We start from the raw sequence: 22,545 nt of genomic DNA on the forward strand, positions 1-22,545 counted from the left end.
TGCTACCATATTATGATACTATGGGTTGCTTATTATAAAAAATGATATTTGCTTGACCGAATTGTCATGATTATCCATTTTTTTCTCATAGCAAGTATGTTGTAATGTCGTATAAAGAATATATGAAAAACCATCAGACAAGTTATGTACTGAGCAACAATGAATCTACATGCTTTTGTTAATTTGCGCAAATTGAGCAATATCTTCTTTTGAAAAAGTAAGCATCAATATCCTAGGTAATACACATGCACATATAAAATATCATTGTATTAGGTGATTAATCTTGATGAGAACTTTTTTCCTCAACAACCTGACGATAAATCAATTGAGAGTTACCCATTAACTTATTCTTCACAACCATAAGAAACAAATGTTGCCTCATACAACAAGCGTTCATGTTGTATCTGCATGAATATGTTGCATCACGCTATGGAAGATTCACAAAATAAAGGAAAACTATATAAGTGCATATTTGAATTTTAGCACATGAAATCAAAGCCATGATTTTTTTTTATCAACAGTGGATGACGTTGAACCATTGCCATGTGTCAACTCTCAAGTCCGTGTGCTCGGCAGAATTTCATCTATCAGATTCTCGGAGGTGCTCATAAAGGTAAAATATACGTGCGTTTATATGGGTGAGAATGCGTATATTTAAGCGTTTACGTTTGTATTGTGTTTCGCAAAACAATCAATTATTTGAGTGAAAAAGCATCACGCTACGAGACAGAAATCACGCCGGCCAGTGGTGTCCGTCGTGCCCTTGCTAGAGCAGCCGCGCTTAATGAAGACGCGAGTCAAATAGCGTCTCCGTACATGCGACTTCTTTCGCCTGTACCGTTCACGCACGACGCATGCAGGCATGTGAGGCCGCTCGCTCATCATTTTGGCCTCATGGATTTCCGGAGCGTATTTAGTTTTGCGCAACGAGGATCATATGGCAACCTCGGGCATCCTCCAGCCACAGGAGTCCCCGAAACATCCGGCGAAGAAGGCCGGCCGGCGACAGCATTTGCGCGACCTTTCCTCGCCCGTCCCATGGCCGCCGCCGGGGACCCCGCCGTGTGCGCCAGCCCCGACGTCGAGGCGCACGCGCTCCTCCGCCCGTCGTCCTCCTCTTCCTCCGACGACGAGGAGTGCGCCTTCGAGCCGGCCGAGAAGATCATCGTGTCCATCGCTACCGACCCAGACGCCGACGACGAGGACATCTTCGCCTCCACCGGCCGCGCGCCGCCCTTCTCGTGGCGCAAGCTCTGGCTCTTCACGGGGCCCGGGTTCCTGATGAGCATCGCCTTCCTCGACCCGGGCAACCTCGAGGGCGACCTCCAGGCCGGCGCCACCGCCGGCGACACGCTGCTCTGGCTGCTCCTGTGGGCCACGGCCATGGGCCTGCTCGTCCAGCTGCTCGCCGCGCGCCTCGGGGTGGCCACCGGAAAGAACCTCGCCGAGCTCTGCCGCGACGAGTACCCGGACTGGGTGCGCCGCGCGCTTTGGCTCATGGCCGAGGTCTCCATGGTCAGCGCCGACATCCAGGAGGTCATCGGGAGCGCCATTGCCATCAAGATCCTCAGCCGCGGCTTCCTGCCCATCTGGGCCGGCGTTGTCATCACTGCATTAGACTGGTAAGCTTAATTTGCTCGCCCCTGCTTATGCTGTTGGGATGCACTGCTGGAGTGCTTGGTATGAGTTGCATAGCCTGAAATTTGGTCAAACTAGTATCAATGTGTAGATTCGGTTGCAAAAACTGCAAGTTTGATCATGTTAGTCTCACTTTTTAGTATTTTTTCTGGTCGGTTCCACCGGTGCATCACTTAGAATTGTTACTAGTCAGTGTGCATTTGCATTTTCCTGGTGGAGGAAAGGCAAAGAAGGAGCAACATTTATCGGATAGATACATGACCTGCTAGAGATCATTTTCTGTTGAACATCATAGGTGATTAGGACTGAACATTTTTTTTTTGAGAAACACAGTACAAACGCAGGCGCTCACATACACGCGCATACACTCACCCCTATGAACGCACACACGCACACCCTACCCCTATGAGCACCTCCGGAAGACCGAGCCGGCGGATTGGATCTTGAAATTGACGAAGTCACCACAGGCGCCTCGCTGTCGACGGGAACGTCGTCTCCCACTGAAAGAATATTCCGCCTTTATGAGACACACAGATGTCAAACCTGGGGTTTGAACTCTGGTGGGCTGGGGGTACAACCACCCTCCTAACCACCCAACCTGAGGTTGGTTCTCAGGACTGAACATTTTTGTTTGGACATATCAGAGATGTGACTGTTATTTCAATCATTTTGGTTTCTAGACAATATACATGAAAACTAGCATATGAGTAACAACTAACAAGAGGAATGACGTTGTGTCATTTTACATTATCTGAATTCCTGCATTTAGCACCAGTACATTTGCAATTTGCTTGCTGACATCATGAACATTTATTTTTGCTGTACTAGTTATTATTTGAATGTCCAGAAGTTTTCACCCCACTTACCTTCATATACTTTTTCACCAGCTTTATCTTTCTTTCCCTTGAGAACTATGGAGTGAGAAAATTGGAGGCTTTATTTGCAGTTCTGATTGCAATAATGGCCTGGTCCTTCGCGTGGATGTTCATAGAAGCCAAACCCAGTGGGAAAGACCTAATCATTGGTAAGTCTATTTTTCTGCTGGACTGTTCATACTCCCTCCGATCCATAATAAGTGTCGGAGCTTTAGTTCAAATTTGTCTCCGACACTTATTATGGATGAGAGGGAGTAATATATTTCATTTGATCTACATTCTTCTTCTTCTTCTTCAGTTGACCGGAGCATAATCTCTGCCAAACAGGTATTTTGGTTCCTAAGCTGAGCTCAAGAACACTAAGGCAAGCAGTTGGGATAGTCGGATGTGTCATCACGCCACACAACGTGTTCCTCCATTCCGCTCTCGTGCAATCACGAAAGATCGACCAGAACAAGGAATACCAAGTCCGCGAAGCGTTGAGGTACTACAGCATCGAATCAACCTTGGCACTGGTAGTGCCCTTCATGATAAACCTGTTTGTCACAACGATTTTCGCAAAAGGGTTTTACGGTACCGAAGTGGCGGGCACCATTGGGCTTGAAAATGCTGGACAGTATCTCCAAGAAAAGTTTGGGGGAGATTATTTCCCCATCCTGTCTATCTGGGGAGTTGGCCTACTAGCCGCCGGCACGAGCAGCACCATCACCGGCACCTATGCTGGGCAGTTCATAATGGATGGGTTTTTGAATTGGAGGTTGAAGAAATGGATGAGGGCGATTATTACTAGGAGCTTCGCGATCGTGCCGACTATAGCTGTCGCTCTGTACTTCAACACCACTGAATCTGCACTGGATGTTCTCAACGAGTGGCTCAATGTGTTGCAGTCAGTTCAGATCCCGTTCTCCCTCATACCGCTGATAACGCTGGTGTCCAAGGAGGAGGTCATGGGGGTGTTTAAGATCGGTCTAACAACACAGGTAAGTAAAATCACTATAGATTTGCACTGGTGGTGTTTAAGTGATGGCTGCTGATGCTGACATCTAATAAGTTGATCAGTGATTCGGTTTAGTAAAATCACTATAGATTTGCACATAGAATTTTAAACTAAATATTGCGTATTGCTGCAGATTGTGACCTGGACAGTTGCGTCTCTACCAATCGTGATCAACGGCTACCTCTTGCTGGATTTCTTCTCCTCGGAGATCAGAGGCCCGATATCTGGCTCGCTACTCTGCGTGGCTGTGCTCGCTTATGCCGCGTTCCTACTGTATCTTATCCTCCGGTGCACGGAGCTGTCTAACCATGTATTTAGACCAGTAAACAAGAATAGCTTCACATGAATACGGGTAGGGTGTATAGTTGAATCAGTTTTGTTGTACCATAGCTTAATGATTTAGGATCATGTAGTAGATTTTACGAAAGAATTGAGAAGGATGATCTTCAGTTGAGAAGAGCTTGTATATCTCGTAATTCTATAGTTCGTTCTATGAAGTGACAAAATAGAGGCCGAGTTACATGTAGCCCTTTATTTTTTAGAAATTACAAATTATGTTTAAAGTTTTAAAAAATTATGAAAAAAATCCTAGATCTACTCAACAATGTAGCCTACAAGTTTGTAAACTCTTAATGTAAAATTCCTTATAATCTAGGCTACACAAAAATGATAAAATATGACAAGTTTTATAGTTTTGAAATGTGCATTATTCACTGTACTCAGTTCCACACATTTGTCATTCTTTTGTAAAGCCTAAAATATAAAAAATTTCAAACTGACATTTCACATATTTGTAATATATATCATTGGCTACGTCTAAGATTTATTTTTATTTTTTCTAAAACTTTAAAATATGATATTTTTTAAAGGGCTACATGTAGCTCTGTCTCAATTTGTAGTTACCCATCCTTTGAAGTGACGAATAGTGCAAGAGAAACACAACTCTGCAGCACCCAATGTTTTTAAGTAGATTTATTTTCAAACAAAATAGTAGATACTTTTTTGTCAAAAGGGAGCATAGCCCTGCCTAGGCGTTGATCCATGCATATAGATATTTATTGCATTATTAAAGTTTACGTCTAAAAAAAGTATATCGCTTAGTGGTCACACAAGGTTGATACAATTTTTTTGATAATGAAACCATAAGAGCAGCCCTTACATGATGATTTTTTTCTATTAAATGGATGATATGTACAAAGGTGGAGAAGGAGGAAGATTAAACCATGACAAGGTTGATACATAGATCAATCATCTAAATAGAAAAAAAACAGAATGAGAGATATGTCCACGTACGGTCCAGTGACACGTCAAAGGAATAATCTTCCAAAGGAAGTGTGTTTCGACCACTTAAAAAAACTCATTTCTAACGTGCCACGTAGCCGAAAAGCACAAACTCTAACTTGGACTTGACCTTTAATTTTCTATTCATCTCATTTAATCATTTTTTTTATATTATTAGGTGTTGACGGGATAAAAGACATGTGTACGATTCTACATAAAATGTTTTCAAATGGACAATGAATAAATAAATGTCAACATTTTTATTTTCTTACCAATTCTTTTTTATCTAGGTTATCTTTTGTTAAGATTTCTTTTCTATGCAAGAACAACATAAAACTTCTAATTTTTATTGGTACTTTTATCTTCCAAATATACTTATGCAAATATCTATTATGGCCATTCAGTAGATCTAGATTTAAAAGGAAAAATATTTGAGGACATTAACTCCATTTGTGGACATCTTGGTTATCTGTTAGAACAACATCATTCAAATATCAAACTATATGTAACCATCACGCTCGTTTAATGTCGGCTAGAGTAGTTCTAAAAGCTATATTCATGGGGTGATGCCGCCATGACATGTGTAATGAAAATTTATTTTTTGTTGTACCATAGTATATGGTGTTGAATATTGTTGAAATAATGGTTTGTGTCCTAGCTATGTGTACTCCTAGGAGCGTGTATCTAGACCTTACCTTACCTCGAAGAATCCTCTAGAGAAGAAATTCTCTTTGGCTTTCATCAAGCCTTTCCAAAATGAAGTGTCGTGGGTTAAGATTCAACCTAAGCTAGCGTATGATATGAAAGTACTTGTTTTGTAATATATCTTGTCACACATTATTTTTATTTAACAATTTAAACAACCACTTGTTGAGTAAATATTTATTTTTGATTTCCAACACCTCCATTCCAAGCCCCCTTCGTCCTTGGGACGACACATGATATTTCACTTAGTCCATATGTACTTATGTAGCCATTAGTCTGCCAAAAAATCTTGGTCTACAAAATTCTAATCTTTTTCGTACCCCCTTAGGTATCTCCAGAAAAGATAGGAGAAACCTAGGCAAAATAGTGAGCACAAACTTAAGGAGAACCAAGCTATCACCATAAGCTTTTCCATCCAACCGAGCTCAACTTTTTCTCGAAGCGGTCCTCTCCACTTGCTTCCATTACCATTTTTAAACTTTTTGAAATATATTGGAATCCCTAAGTATCTAAAAGGTAAGGATCCATACTCACAAGGGCACAATTATCTATATTGGTCTTCTACTTCTTTAACTTGACCAAAACATAACCCCTCACTTTTATGGTATTTTTAGACCCGATAATTGTTCGAAGATACAAAATTTGCTGTTTAAGTTGTGTTCCATAAACATAATGCTATATGTTAAATAAGATAGGAGACAATGAGTCTCCCTACCTCAACCCCTTTTGCTTTTGGAAATAGTGGCCAATATCGCCGTTAACTCAGATGCTTACACTCTCATGGTTTACAAACTCAAGTAATTCGTAATTCATTAAAACAGTTTTTACTCGGGAGTCAATCGAATCTCTGTGGTAATCCATAATACGAGAATGGATTGCCAAGAGCGGGGATTCACTCGACCACCCTTTCTAATCCAGACATGCGTTGCAGATTCAGGCAATAGCCTAGACGTCTTCGAGTTGTCACGGCCTTTGCTCACGAGCTTTGATCCCGTCATGTAGTGCGCTGCTAGGAGATCTCGATAACCAGCGCCGCTTCCATAGTTATTTTTCCCCGCCTTTTTGAGTGAGATCGCAGACTCTCATTTAGTTGATCGATGGTTTTGCTGACACATCTAGGATCATTATGGCAATGAAGAAGTCGAACGCATCGGCGCGGAGACCATCGATGGTGATCTTGTTGTTGATGTTGAGGAAGGATCCGCCCAGATCGTGGCTCCAAGCGTCGCTTGTCCCATGGTGGGCGTTATCTGTCGAGGGGTTCATCACAACAGATGCTACAATGGTAGCGTAGGGAGTAGGGCAAGACGACGTAAGAGATCTGAGAGCAAGATTGGCAAACACAAGGTTTACCCACATTTAAACATCTGCATCGGTATCGGATCAATACATCCTGCTAGAATTCACTAATGATAATATATTGGTTTACATGGTGGCTACCGGCTTAGAAGCTCAGGCGGCAGGTGTTGTGTTGATTGTCCCCCTCTGACCTCTGGGGGTGGCTTTATATATACAACCATCTAGAGTTACAAGTGTTCTAGTCGACTACGTATTGGATTTGCCATCTTCTGCCTTTTATGAGTCCAATCACCATCTTCAACGAGCCCAGACGAGTTGGGCAAACTGCGAGTCTCATTCATGGTATACCCCGTAAGGCATATTCCATCACTATTTGTTAATCAACTACCCCGGAGCCGTATGTATAAGGGGTGCAAGGCGGGGCAATTATGGAAGAATTGATCTAGGAAGGTGTGTTTGATAGACCGAATGAGAAAAAACAGGATGAAGTGTTTTGAGACTCCATGGATACAAGTTTGATGTTAGGTAGCCTAAATGTCATATCTGGTTACACAAAATTATTGGTTGGTGAGGTTTCCACCTCTGCATATCAGGTGAGAGTAAACAACAGAAAAACGAGATAGGTAAGAGAATTGGTAAGTGTAAGATGGTGACTGGACCACCTCTTCCTAGAGCCCCGTGAGTTCATCAATTTTTGTGGACTCCCCGGTTACTGGTTCTAGAGTGCTTTAGGACTCCACATGGATATCTTTTCGCCCCACCAAATACAAAATGACTGTATACCTACACCCCATTCTACATGTATGTATGAGTTAAAAAACACATCATACGTGGTCAGTCTTCCTCCGTCTAAATTTCCCATGTCAATCCAATGAGATTCATGCCTTTAATCACTCTGTTTATTAGAAAATATAAATTTATTCAATAACTGGCATCCATATACTAATACGTTACATGCTCGGGGCATCATCATCATTATTTAATATGCTGAAAATCTTTATCGCTCTCATTATAACCTACCAAAGATGTATACAACAACATTCATGATGATTATGGATGGTTTCACAACACACTCGATAAGGTGCGCGAAAGCCTCTTCGTAGGCAGTCACTATCGCACGACTCAATAGTGCATTCCTCAAATTGTATGCATATGGGTCGATGAACTACAATCAATACATCACAGGAGAAACATTTTAGTAATGTAGTCTATGAAATAAAATTTAAAAGCCGCTGATAGTACTTTGAACATTTGAAAACTGCATGTAAAATACAATTTTTTTTATTGCATACTTGCTTGGCATGATGGCAATGTTGAAGACACAATGGCCATGAGCATGAAAGAAATAACGACCATGTTCTGCATCCTTGGGTTGGTTTTGCTGAGCGCCATGAGGAAAACAGATGACTCATGCTTGGTGTACCGTTGTATGTGTTTATATAGACGCACGATAAAATATTAGATATCGGTTGGTTAATTTCATGCATTTACATATGTATATCTTACAATTAATATAGAATATCTTGATAGTTTTACATAAACACCACAACATTTACTTTGTAATGAAATTAGATGTCGACGGTGCATTAATATAAGTATCTCCCAATTAATATGAGTATATCTTGCCAGTTTTGCATAAACACTCCCAAATAATATATGTATCTCTCTCAATTTCTGTCCTATCCATGCCATGCCCAACTTCTCGGAACTATACGGAGCGAAACGCCAAACCTTCGTGTCATTCAAACACGCACCATACCCCACCGTGCCGACGCGCCGACCGATGATCAAACACGCTGCGCAGTGGGCATTGATGATCAAACAAGCAAACATGCCCATTAGGCATCTTCAACGGCACGATGCAAACGGATGCTGAGCGATCATTTGTGTTCGTCGTGACCAAAAATGCGTCTGGCACCACCACCAGCGGCGCGACGCAAAGTGATCGGGTCGTCCGCGATATGTGCCAGGTTTGCGTCTCTGCGGACGCTGCGCGGACGCGCAAAGTGTCCGCTCGGTCCTCGTACGGGCCCGCCTGGCAGCGGCACAACTGCTTCGTATTCCGCGGCATTACTTGCGGGCGGCGCGCTGCAGCCTTTGCAAGGCCGCGTTAATGGCGCGCCTCGGCTTCCGCGAGCGTGCGCAGCTAGTAGGCGTTGCAGTGGCAGGCCATTGAAGGCGAGATGGCGTCCGAGCCTCTTAAAGGGACGCTGCCGGCGCCCATTTCCCCGACCAAACCATTGCCAAATCCCACACTATCCACCCCACCGGCGCCATGGAGAAGAAATGCTGGCCGTTCCGCAAGACGAAGAACGACCAGGAGGATAGCGGCTCGCGGTCCGGCAAAAAGGCACGGGTCGGCCGGTACGTCCGCGTTGACCTCACGCGGCAGCTATGGGAGGAAAATCGGCCGGTACCATGGCCGGACGCGAACTTGCCGGGAGGGGGCTGGTACCTGAACTCGCGGCGCGTGCCGGTCCCCCCGTCCCGCGCGAGGGCCGAGAGCGGCAGGACGAGGTGCGCCGCCTCCGAGCGATCTTGCCGCCGGATCCGCGGGAGGATCAGGCGTACGCGCTGAACTCCTACAACTGAATTTCATTCGGGACGTGGGAGTTCGACGCGCGCCGCCGCGCTGGCTACCTCGGCGACGTGGACTTCTTCGACCGCGAGATCGCCGCAGAAGAAGAAGAGAACGACCAGGAGGACGCGGACGAGGACGAGGACGAGGACGCGGACGAGGACGTCGACATGGCAAACTACGACCATGGTGGGCTGGCGTGGGATCCGGAGACCCAGCCGCCGGACCTTTCCGAGGAGGAGGCCATTGCCATGGCACTGGCCAACAGCGAGCAGGACAAGCTCAACGAGCTCGTTTTGTGGGACGGGCTCGCAATCCAGCTCCGCGAGTCCGCGCTCGCGCAGGGGAGGCCGGCGACTCCTCCGGCCACGCCGACGCGTTCCAACGACCGCGCTCCGCCTGCTGCTCCGGCGTGGGATCCGTGGCCGACGCCGGAGTTCATTGACCTCGTCAGCAACGACGAGCAGTAGGCAGCACCTACTTTTATCATCGCTTTTTTAATGTTTTTTATTAATGTAAATTATGGCTTCATGAATGGAAAAAAAATTATGCGTCGTACCGCTGGAGCCACCCCCGACGCAAACGGACATCCGGACGATTTCGACCATTTGGGCCGACGCAAGCTGACCGCGAGGAGACCAAAATCTGACCCAAACTATCCACTCTTGTCTGTTTGGGTAACCAGCCCTAACGGGCGGATTCAAATTAAAAACAGACGACTCTGTGGTGTTTTGTAGGATCCAAATCGGCCCAAATCTGGGAGCTATTTGGGGCGAGCCGGACGCCTACGGACGTCTGTGGTCATCCGCGCGTGTCCTCCCAAACCCCAAATCTGCTTTCAGTTCATTGGTCAAGGTCAGCTGAGATACTTGCAGTATTTTAGAAATCATTTGGCAAAGGTCAGCTGTTATTAAGAAACATAATTTATTTCTACGTGCGAGTTGGTTTCCCATACCGCTCTATGCAGCCACTGGAGGGCACTTTGCTAAATTGTTATGTTACTAGGAAAAATGCCTGTGCGTTGCACCAGGAGAATAGAAAATAAAATTTTGGATGAAAAATTGTAACGAACTATATTTTACTTTCTTGAATTCTGGAGGAGAAAAGTTAGAAAAAGTGGTGGGAATATTTTTTAGTGATGTGACATTGAAGCTAAAGCCCTATGAAAGTTGTTGTTCAACTTTTTTTTTTTTGAGGATAAACAGTAGGGAAAATCGACAGTGGAATTTTTATATATTAGGTTGTTCAACTTTCAACATTGTACTCCATTTTCTGCAATCACAAACAAAATTAAAATTTATATACATAGATTATAGTTCACAGTTCCTAATTTCTGCAACTACTTGTAATCTCCTTATTATTCTACTACCACCTTTGACCAACCATCATTCCTTTTTACAAGTAGTGCACGCTCAAATATGGTTTGTGAACATCCTAATGAAGTAGCTGTAAGTTGCTTCCATTAGCTGTAGTGGTAATACTGAATTATAGAGACAAAGGAGTCTGATAAGAGGTGTTTTGGAACATGGGAATATATGCTTCCTATATTTTAAAATGCATTTTACACAAATTTTAAATTTCAAAAAAATTGAAACAAAAAATTCGCACGTACATCTTCATGTGCTACGCGCTCACAAAGTCGTTTCATAAAAAATGAACTTATCATATGACGTGTGTAAAAAATACAAAATTCAGTGCTTAAAACAATGCTTTTCACAGGATAAGTTTTCTATTTTTTACATAGGTCACAAAAAATATTATTTTTTCGTGAAACTTGACGCACACACATATATTATGGAGATGTACATGTAGAACTTTTTGTCAAAAATTTTCCACACTTTAAAATATGTTTTGTTGGTAGAGGGAGCATACGCACCCGGGAGCCGAATTGAATTTCCGGTCTGATAATGTATTAGATCCACCAAGCTGGTGGGATCTTATATAGCACACCATAGTAATATAGTGTTACTATCTGAATCGATCAACATTAATGCACAAGAAGTGCAAAATCAGTTCCCCGAGCGGCCATGCTGGTGTCCATGGTATATGCTTCATCGGGCTTCAACATAGCACCACCTAGTCGTCAAGTTGCATCAATCAGTGCATCTGTTGTACGTATATATATAGATCCAAGTACAGGAAATCTCGATGCTAACCTTCCGGCGGAAATCCTTGTATTCCTTTGACGAAAGCGTCGATGTAGACAAGCTCGAGACGTTTCGACGTCAAGTGTCAAGGGACGCAGATTTTGCCAGGACCATACGGCGCCTGGCCCTTATCTCACACCGTATATTTCAGCAGAGTGCGTCAAGATTGGTGACTTGTTTTTTGCAAAAAAGTTGCATGGATCAGTGCATCTGTTGTACGTGTATATATAGATCCAAGTACAGGAAATCTCGATGCTAACCTTCCGGCGGAAATCCTTGTATTCCTTTGACGAAAGCGTCGATGTAGACAGGCTCGAGACGTTTCGACGTCAAGTGTCAAGGGACGCGGATTTTGCCAGGACCTTATGGCGCCCGGCCCTTATCTCACACCGTATATTTCAGCAGAGTGCGTCAAGATTGGTGACTTGTTTTTTGCAAAAAAGTTGCATCGATCAGTGCATCTGTTGTACGTATATATATAGATCCAAGTACAGAAAATCTCGATGCTAACCTTCCGGCGGAAATCCTTGTATTCCTTTGACGAAAGCGTCGATGTAGACAGGCTCGAGACGTTTCGACGTCCACGGCGCACGCGTAGCAGACGCGCAGCCCGGCCGACGCCCGTCTGTGACTGATCTCAGCTTATGCAAATGATCACTGTCATGTGTCATCTATGGGGAGTTGATAATCTTCTCCTTGTTCTTGGAAGCCTCTGAGAGGTCGCTCGCTCACTCGACCCTCGCCTGAACCGCTCGCCTGCTCGGAGCCCTGCGAAAAGATCACCATCAGCAACAAATGCCCGCATCCGTGTTATCTCTGACTATGAGGTTCAACTCCATGGACGGAGCGTCTCCTATCTCTGCCACATATTTTCTCTACAATTTGCAAGAACAAAACAGAGCATCTCCTGAGGTTCGCATCCATGGACGGAGCGCCCCTCAACTTCTTGCCTCCAGCCGCGTGGGGTCTCGATTTCAGTTGCCGCTGCAGCTCAGGTCCGGGATGCCACGGCATTGATACGTCTCAAACGTATCTATAATTTCTTATGTTCCATGCTACTTTTATGATAATACTCACATGTTTTATACACACTTTATGTCATTATTATGCATTTTCCGGCACTAACCTATTAACGAGATGCCGAAGAGCCAGTTGTTGTTTTCTGCTGTTTTTGGTTTCAGAAATCCTACAAAGGAAATATTCTCGGAATTGGACGAAATCAACGCCCAGGGTCTTATTTTTCCACGGAGCTTCCAGAAGACCGAAGAGCATACGAAGTGGGGCCACGAGGGGCCGTAACCATAGGGCGGCGCGGCCTGCATGGGGCCCGCGCCGACCTATGGTGTGGGGCCCCTGCGCCGCCTCCAACTCTGCCCTTCCGCCTACTTAAACTCTCCGTCGCGAAAACCCTATTATCGAGAGCCACGATACGGAAATACTTCCAGAGACGCCGCCGTCGCCAATCCCATCTCGGGGGATTCAGGAGATCGCCTCCGGCACCCTGCCGGAGAGGGGAATCATCACCCGGAGGGCTCTACATCACCATGCCCGCCTCCGGATTGATGTGTGAGTAGTTCATCCTTGGACTATGGGTCCATAGCAGTAGCTAGATGGTTGTCTTCTCCTCATTGTGCTATCATGTTAGATCTTGTGAGATGCCTATCATGATCAAGATCATCTATTTGTAATACTACATGTTGTGTTTGTTGGGATCCGATGAATATTGAATACTATGTCAAGTTGATTATCAATCTATCATACATATGTTGTTTATGTTCTTGCATGCTCTCCGTTGCTAGTAGAGGCTCTGGCCAAGTTGATACTTGTGACTCCAAGAGGGAGTATTTATGCTAGATAGTGGGTTCATGCCTCCATTGAATCTGGGACAGTGACAGAAAGTTCTAAGGTTGTGGATGTGCTGTTGCCACTAGGGATAAAACATCAATGTTTTGTCTAAGGATATTTGTGTTGATTACATTACGCACCATACTTAATGCAATTGTCTGTTGTTTGCAACTTAATACTGCAAGGGGTGCGGATGCTAACCCGAAGGTGGACTTTTTAGGCATAGATGCATGCTGGATAACGGTCTATGTACTTTGTCGTAATGCCCTGATTAAATCTCATAGTAATCATCATGATATGTATGCATCTCTATTTGTCAATTGCCCAACTGTAATTTGTTCACCCAACATGCTATTTATCTTATGGGAGAGACACCACTAGTGAACTGTGGACCCAGTCCATTCTTTTACATCTGAATATAATCTACTACAATCATTGTTCTCTACTGTTCTTCGCAAACAAACATCATCTTCCACACTATACATTTAATCATTTGTTTACAGCAAGCCGGTGAGATTGACAACCACACTGTTACGTTGGGGCAAAGTATTTTGATTGTGTTGTGCAGGTTCCACGTTGGCGCCGGAATCCCTGGTGTTGCACTGCACTACACTCTGTCACCAACGACCTTCACGTGGCCATTGACTCCTACTAGTTCGATAAAACTTGGTTTCTTACTGAGGGAAACTTGCTGCTGTACGCATCACACCTTCCACTTGGGGTTCCCAACGGGCGTGTGCTTTACGCGTCATCAAGCTAAATTTCTGGCGCCGTTGCCGGGGAGATCAAGACACGCTGCAAGGGGAGTCTCTCACTTCCAATCTCTTTACTTTGTTTTTGTCTTGCTTTAGTTTATTTTATTTACTGCTTTGTTTGTTCTCTATATCAAAAATACAAAAAAATTAGTTACTTGCATTTACTTTATTTAGTTTGCTTTATTTACTACTGCTAAAATGGGTACTCCTGAGAATACTAAGTTGTGTGACTTCACTAGCACAAATAATAATGATTTCCTATGCACACCTATTGTTCCACCTGCTACTACAGCAAAATTCTATGAAATTAAACCTGCTTTACTAAATCTTGTTATGAGAGAGCAATTTTCGGGTGTTAGTTCTGATGATGCTGCTGCCCATCTTAATAATTTTGTTGAACTTTGTGAAATGCAAAAGTATAAGTATATAGATGGAGACATTATAAAATTGAAATTATTTCCTTTCTCCTTAAGAGGAAGAGCTAAAGATTGGTTGCTATCTTTGCCTAAGAATAGTATTGATTCATGGACTAAATGTAAAGATGCTTTCGTTGGTAGATATTATCCTCCTGCTAAAATTATATCTTTGAGAAGTAGCATAATGAATTTTAAGCAATTGGATAATGAACATGTTGCCCAAGCATGGGAAAGAATGAAATCTTTAGTAAAGAATTGCCCTACCCATGGACTAACTACTTGGATGATCATCCAAACCTTCTATGCAGGATTAAATTTTTCTTCGCGGAACCTATTGGATTCAGCTGCTGGAGGTACTTTTATGTCCATTACTTTGGGGGCGGCAACAAAGCTTCTTGATAATATGATGATTAATTACTCTGAATGGCACACGGAAAGGGCTCCACAAGGTAAGAAGGTAAATTCTGTTGAAGAAACCTCCTCCTTGAGTGATAAGATTGATGCTATTATGTCTATGCTTGTTAATGGTAGATCTAAGGTTGATCCAAATAATGTTCCTTTAGCTTCATTGGTTGCCCAAGAAGAACATGTTGATGTGAACTTCATTAAAAATAATAATTTCAACAACAATGCTTATAGGAATAATTCTGGTAACAACTATAGGCCATATCCTTCTAATAATGGTAATGGTAATGGTAATTCTTATGGTAATTCTTACAACAATAATAGGAGTGTACCCTCTGGTCTTGAAGCCATGCTTAAATAGTTTATTAGTACACAAACTGCTTTTAACAAATCTGTTGAAGAAAAGCTTGGTAAAATTGATATTCTTGCTTCTAAGGTTGATAGTCTTGCTGCTGATGTTGATCTTTTAAAATTGAAAGTTATGCCTAATGAAGATAAAGATATTAAGTCATTTGCTACAGCAAACGCTATCCAAGTTCGAATTAATGAAAACATTAGATTGATGGCTGAATTGCATGCCAGGTGGGAAAGAGAAGAAAAAGAAGAAAAATTTGCTAAAGAGAATAATGTAGCTAAAGTTTGGACTATTACCACCACTAGTAATGATGATGCTTCACATGTTGCTAAACCTCCTACTATTAATGGTAAAATAATTGGTGTTGGCAATGTTTCTACTCCTAGTGCAAAGCGTGCAAAACTGCCTGAAACTGCTGAAACTGCTTGTGATAAAACTGCTGAAGTTTTTCAAAATATTGGGGACAATGATCCCATTGCTGTAGATCATAATGGTTTAGATTTTGATGATTGTCATATCACTGAAGTTATAAAGTTCTTACAAAAACTTGCTAGAAGTCCTAATGCTAGTGCTATAAATTTGGCCTTTACAAAACATATTACGAATGCTCTCATTAAAGCTAGAGAAGAGAAATTAAAACTTGAAACTTCTATTCCTAGGAAGTTGGAAGATGGTTGGGAGCCCATCATTAAGATGAAGGTTAATTATTTTGATTGTAATGCTTTATGTGATCTTGGTGCAAGTATTTCTGTTATGCCTAAGAAAATCTATAATATGCTTGACTTGCCACCATTGAAAAATTGTTATTTGGATGTTAATCTTGCTGATAATTCTACAAAGAAACCTTTGGGGATGATTGATAATGTTCGCATTACGGTTAACAATAACCTTGTCCCCGTTGATTTTGTTGTCTTGGATATTGAATGCAATGCATCTTGTCCCATTACTTTGGGAAGACCTTTTCTTCGAACTGTTGGTGCTATTATTGATATGAAGGAAGGTAATATTAAGTATCAATTTCCTCTCAAAAAAGGTATGGAACACTTCCCTATAAAGAGAATGAAGTTACCTTATGATTCTATTATTAGAACAAATTATGATGTCAATGCTTCATCTCTTGATGTTACTTGATTCACACTTTCTGCGCCTAGCTGAAAGGCGTTAAAGAAAAGCGCTTATGGGAGACAACCCATTATTTTACTTCTGCACTTTTGTTTTATATTTGAGTCTTGGAAGTTGTTACTACTGTAGCAACCTCTCCCTATCTTTATTTTATTGCATTGTTGTGCCAAGTAAAGTCTTTGATAGTAGGGTTGATACTAGATTTGGATTACTGCGCAGAAACAGATTTCTTACTGTCACGAAATTGAGCAGCCCTGTCTGTAGGTAACTCAGAAAAATCTGCCAATTTACGTGCGTGATCCTCAGATATGTACGCAACTTTCATTAAATTTGAGCTTTTTCATCTGAGCAATTTAAGTGCCACTGAAAAATTCGTCTTTACGGACTGTTCTGTTTTGACAGATTCTGCCTTTTATTTCGCATTGCCTGTTTTGCTATGTTTGATGGATTTCTTTGTTCCATTAACTTTCAGTAGCTTTGTGAAATGTCCAGAAGTGTTAAGAATGATTATGTCACCTATGAATATGTGAATTTTTGATTATGCACTAACCCTCTAATGAGTTTGTTTCGAGTTTGGTGTGGAGTAAGTTTTCAAGGATCAAGAGAGGAGGATGATACAATATGATCAAGAAGAGTGAAAAGTCTAAGCTTGGGGATGCCCCCGTGGTTCATCCCTGCATATTTCAAGAAGACTCAAGCATCTAAGCTTGGGGATGCCCAAGTCATCCCCTTCTTCATCGACAACTTATCAGGTCACCTCTAGTGAAACTATATTTTTATTCAGTCACATCTTATGTGCTTTAATTGGAGCGTCTATTTTTTTTTTGTTTTTGTTTGAATAAAATCGGATCGTAGCATTCCTTGTGTGGGGGAGAGACACGCTCCGCTGTTGCATATGAACATATGTGTTCTTAGTGTTACTTTTAATGTTCATGGCGAAGGTTGAAACTGCTTCGTTCATTGTTATGTGGTTGGAAACAGAAAATGCTTCATGTGGTAATTGGTATATTGTGTTGAATAATTTGATACTTGGCAATTGTTGTGCTCAAATAGATCATGTTTAAGCTCTTGCATCATGTACTTTGTACCTATTAATGAAGAACTACCATAGAGCTTGTTGAAGTTTGGTTTGCACGATTGGTCTCTCTAGAGTCTAGATATTTTCTGGTGAAGTGTTTGAACAACAAGGAAGACAGTGTAGAGTCTTATAATGCTTGCAATATGTTCTTATGTAAATTTTGTTGTACCGGTTCATACTTGTGTTTGCTTCAAACAACCTTGCTAGCCAAAGCCTTGTACTGAGAGGGAATATTTCTCGTGCATCCAAAACCTTGAGCCAAAAACTATGCCATTTGTGTCCACCATACCTACCTACTACATGGTATTTCTCTGCCATTCCAAAGTAAATTACTTGAGTGCTACCTTTAAAATTTCATTCCTTGTCTTTGCAATACATAGCTCATGGGAAAAAATAGCCTTAAAAACTATTGTGGTATTGAATATGTTGCTATTTATCTTATTTCTTATATGTTGCTTGTTGAGTGGAACCATGTTTCTGGGGACGCCATCAACTATTACACCTTTGTTGAATATCATGTGAGTTGCTATGCATGTTCATCTTGTCTGAAGTAAGGGTGATTTATCATGATCAAATGGTTTGAGTATGCATATTGTTAGAGAAGAACATTGGGCCGCTAACTAAAGCCATGAATCATGGTGGAAGTTTCAGTTTGGACACTAATCCTCAATCTCTTATGAGAATATTATCTGTTGTTGAATGCTTATGCATTAAAGAGGAGTCCATTATCTGTTTTCTATGTTGTCCCGGTATGGATGTCTAAGTTGAGAATAATCAAAAGCGAGAAATCCAATGCGAACTTTCTCCTTAGACCTTTGTACAGGCGGCATAGAGGTACCCCTTTGTGACACTTGGTTGAAGCATATGTTATGCAATGATAATCCATGTAAATCCAAGCTAATTAGGACAAGGTGCGAGCACTATTGGTATTCTATGCATGAGGCTTGCAACTTATAGAATGTCTTATACATAATGCATATGAATTATTACTACCGTTGACAAAATTGTTTCTATGTTTTCAACATAAAAGCTCTAGCACAAAATAGTAATCCATGCTTCCCTCTGCAAAGGGCCATTCTTTTACTTTATGTTGAGTCAGTTTACCTACTTCTTTCTATCTTAGAAGCAAACACTTGTGTCAACTGTGTGCATTGATTCTTACATGTTTACTTATTGCACTTGTTATATTGCTTTATGTTGATAATTATCCATGAGATATACATGTTGAAGTTAAAAGCAACTGCTGAAACTTATATCTTCCTTTGTGTTGCTTCAAAACTTTCTACTAAGAATCTATTGCTTTATGAGTTAACTCCTATGCAAGTCTTATTGATGCTTATCTTGAAAGTACTATTCATGAAAAGTCTTTGTTATATGATTCAGTTGTTTAATCATTGTCTTTACCATTGCTTCGAATCACTTCATTCATCTCATATGCTTTACAATAGTATTGATCAAGATTATGATAGCATGTCACTTCAGAAATTATCATTGTTATCGTTTACCTACTCGAGGGCGAGTAGGAACTAAGCTTGGGGATGCTTGATACGTCTCAAACGTATCTATAATTTCTTATGTTTCATGCTACTTTTATGACAATACTCACATGTTTTATACACACTTTATGTCATTATTATGCATTTTCCGGCACTAACCTATTAACGAGATGCCGAAGAGCCAGTTGCTGTTTTCTGCTGTTTTTGGTTTCAGAAATCCTACAAAGAAAATATTCTCGGAATTGGACGAAATCAACGCCCAGGGTCTTATTTTTCCACGGAGCTTCCAGAAGACCGAAGAGCATACGAAGAGGGGCCACGAGGGGCCGTAACCATAGGGCGCCGCGGTCTGCATGGGGCCCGCGCCGGCCTATGGTGTGGGGCCCCTGCGCCGCCTCCAACTTTGCCCTTCCGCCTACTTACACTCTCCGTCGCGAAAACCCTATTACCGAGAGCCACGATACGGAAATACTTCCAGAGACGCCGCCGCCGCTAATCCCATCTTGGGGGATTCAGGAGATCACCTCCGGCACCCTGCCGGAGAGGGGAATCATCACCCGGAGGGCTCTACATCACCATGCCCGCCTCCGGATTGATGTGTGAGTAGTTCATCCTTGGACTATGGGTCCATAGCAGTAGCTAGATGGTTGTCTTCTCCTCATTGTGCTATCATGTTAGATCTTGTGAGCTGTCTATCATGATCAAGATCATCTATTTGTAATACTACATGTTGTGTTTGTTGGGATCCGATGAATATTGAATACTATGTCAAGTTGATTATCAATCTATCATACATATGTTGTTTATGTTCTTGCATGCTCTCCGTTGCTAGTAGAGGCTCTGGCCAAGTTGATACTTGTGACTCCAAGAGGGAGTATTTATGCTAGATAGTGGGTTCATGCCTCCATTGAATCTGAGACAGTGACAGAAAGTTCTAAGGTTGTGGATGTGCGGTTGCCACTAGGGATAAAACATCAATGCTTTGTCTAAGGATATTTGTGTTGATTATATTACACACCATACTTAATGCAATTGTCTGTTGTTTGCAACTCAATACTGGAAGGGGTGCGGGTGCTAACCCGAAGGTGGACTTTTTAGGCATAGATGCATGCTGGATAGCGGTCTATGTACTTTGTCGTAATGCCCTGATTAAATTTAATAGTAATCATCATGATATGTATGCATCTCTATTTGTCAATTGCCCAACTGTAATTTGTTCACCCAACATGCTATTTATCTTACGGGAGAGACACCACTAGTGAACTGTGGACCCCGGTCCATTCTTTTACATCTGAATACAATCTACTGCAATCATTGTTCTCTACTGTTCTTCGCAAACAAACATCATCTTCCACACTATACATTTAATCCTTTGTTTAGAACAAGCCGGTGAGATTGACAACCTCACTGTTACGTTGGGGCAAAGTATTTTGATTGTGTTGTGCAGGTTCCACGTTGGCGCCGGAATCCCTGGTGTTGAGCCGCACTACACTCTGTCACCAACGACCTTCACGTGGCCCTTGACTCCTACTGGTTCGATAAACCTTGGTTTCTTACTGAGGGAAACTTGCTGCTGTACGCATCACACCTTCCACTTGGGGTTCCCAACGGGCGTGTGCTTTACGCGTCATCAGGCATCAAACTTCAATTTCTGCCGCCGCCTAGGTCCGGGCCGCCACCGCACGAGGCCTTCACCTCCCTCCTCGGCTCCCTTTCTCCCTCACGCGAACTTACCCATCTGTCGATATTTTGCCAAAAGAGACCACCTGCCCCAATTCATTGACAAAAATGATCACCTGTGAATCAAATTGACAAAAAGTACCACCTTGGGTGTGGCGGCAGAGCCCCCAGGCGACACGTGGCGGATGCCGCCGGGCTGCGTGGCGGCAGGGACCCGCCGTCCCACCATCTGGCGGCACGTTACCTGCCAGCCCCGCCGTGAAGCCGCCGTCGATGGCCGCGGGCCATGCCGCCACAGCACGGGGCGGCATGCCTGCGTGGCACATGCCGCCACACATGCTGGAGGCAGGCGTCGAGCGGAAATCGGCGGGCCGACCGCGCCTGCACGCTGACTCTGACCGGCACTGATTTTGATTGCTCTGATTTGGAAGTGACGAGACGTAAAGCTGTCGAAGATTCCCGCTCGATACAGCAAATTAACCACCGAAAGCAGCCTATTTGCGTAGGAGTTCTGTGCTGATACAGCAATTAGACATTCTGCACTAACTTTTTGGTACTGCTCACACTAATTGAAGGCTATATAAGTTGGCTTCCCCGCATAAAAATCAAAACAGCAGGATCAAGTTTGCCTTCTCCGCGTCTCTGTTTCGTGCGCAAAATATTGGAGTGAGTATGGGTGTGCCTTGCTCGGACCAGGATTTTAGGCCGATGAAGGGGAAGAATGCAAGCTTGCCACCGGGGGTGAGAGCAGAGAGGTGTTGGTGCGGCCGCCTTGCGAAGGTGAAGGAGGTGGTTGATTTTTCTGATAAGTTCGGCATGAAATATTTCATGTGTGCGAGCTATGATCATGATCCACCCAGGCAAACAAGTTCATCGTCCTCGAGGCCTGCGGTATGTTGTAACAACATGATTAAAAAAATTAATTGTATGTTATTAATTTTCGTTTATTAACCGTATTATTTGTGTTGTAGTCTCCCCCGCCCCTTTGCATGTGGTTTGATTGGATAGACCAGGAGCAGCCGGATTGGGCACGTCGTGAGGTGGAGGAAAAACAGCGGCGTGCATGGGCAATGTTCTATGAGGAAGAGCGTTTCGAAAAGGCTATTGCTAATGATAAAGCAGAAAGAGAGAGACAGATACAAAAATTAAGGGCGGAGCAAGCTCGAAATCGTGAGGTGAATCAGAAGAGGATGGATGATGAGGCTGCACGTAGGTATGCAGAGGAAGAGGTGCGCAGAGAGGCCCGTGAAGCGGAGAGGAAGAGATTAAGGGAAAGAGCTGCCGAGGCGCAAGCGGCGACAAGTCCGGAAAATGGCCACGGTGGACACAGGGAAAATAGAGTGATCTGTTGTACTATCTATGTATGTTAATTTCAGTTTTACTTTCGCGTTGTATCTTAACATTCGTTGCAGTTATTATGTTGTATCTTAAACATTTATTTATGTTGTATCTTCATTATTGGAGTTAATTTAGAAATTAAACTTATTGGAACTAATATTAATATGTCTCTGAGATACATAGAAAAATGTCTCATACATAGATTAAATGTCTGTCGCGCGCATAGATAAATATATGATACATAGAAGTAAGGTCCATTTGTATCATTCCTGTCGACGACGACGACGTTGCTGCCGTGGCCTTGGACCGGAAGGCGACAACCGGGGACGAGGGGGATGAGGTGGACGCAAACCTCGGCCGTACTGATTTTCATCATCCTCTGTACGTGTCTCATCTGCTGGCGATGGAGTCTGAAATATGTATGGAGATTCCTGATTCGGGAGAATCAAACTGGCATTTGTGCTGAAAATAGCACCTCCAAAGAATTCTTCAACTATCCCGGTAACATCATCGCGAGGTTGTTGGGAAGTGCTTC

General features: G+C 42.9%; 1 protein-coding gene across 1 annotated transcript; it reads left to right on the forward strand.

The window, feature by feature from the left end:
- Window positions 1–854: 854 nt before the first annotated feature.
- On the forward strand, window positions 855–3,989 carry LOC127293854 (metal transporter Nramp6). The gene is made up of 4 exons (XM_051323541.2): window positions 855–1,622; window positions 2,526–2,662; window positions 2,841–3,493; window positions 3,644–3,989. The coding sequence occupies exons 1-4, from the start codon at window positions 895–897 to the stop codon at window positions 3,854–3,856; spliced, it is 1,731 nt and encodes a 576-aa protein (XP_051179501.2). The 5' UTR covers window positions 855–894; the 3' UTR covers window positions 3,857–3,989.
- Window positions 3,990–22,545: the final 18,556 nt, after the last annotated feature.

The sequence above is a fragment of the Lolium perenne genome, chromosome 4, assembly GCF_019359855.2.
Source record: "Lolium perenne isolate Kyuss_39 chromosome 4, Kyuss_2.0, whole genome shotgun sequence".
Taxonomy (NCBI): Eukaryota; Viridiplantae; Streptophyta; class Magnoliopsida; order Poales; family Poaceae; genus Lolium; species Lolium perenne.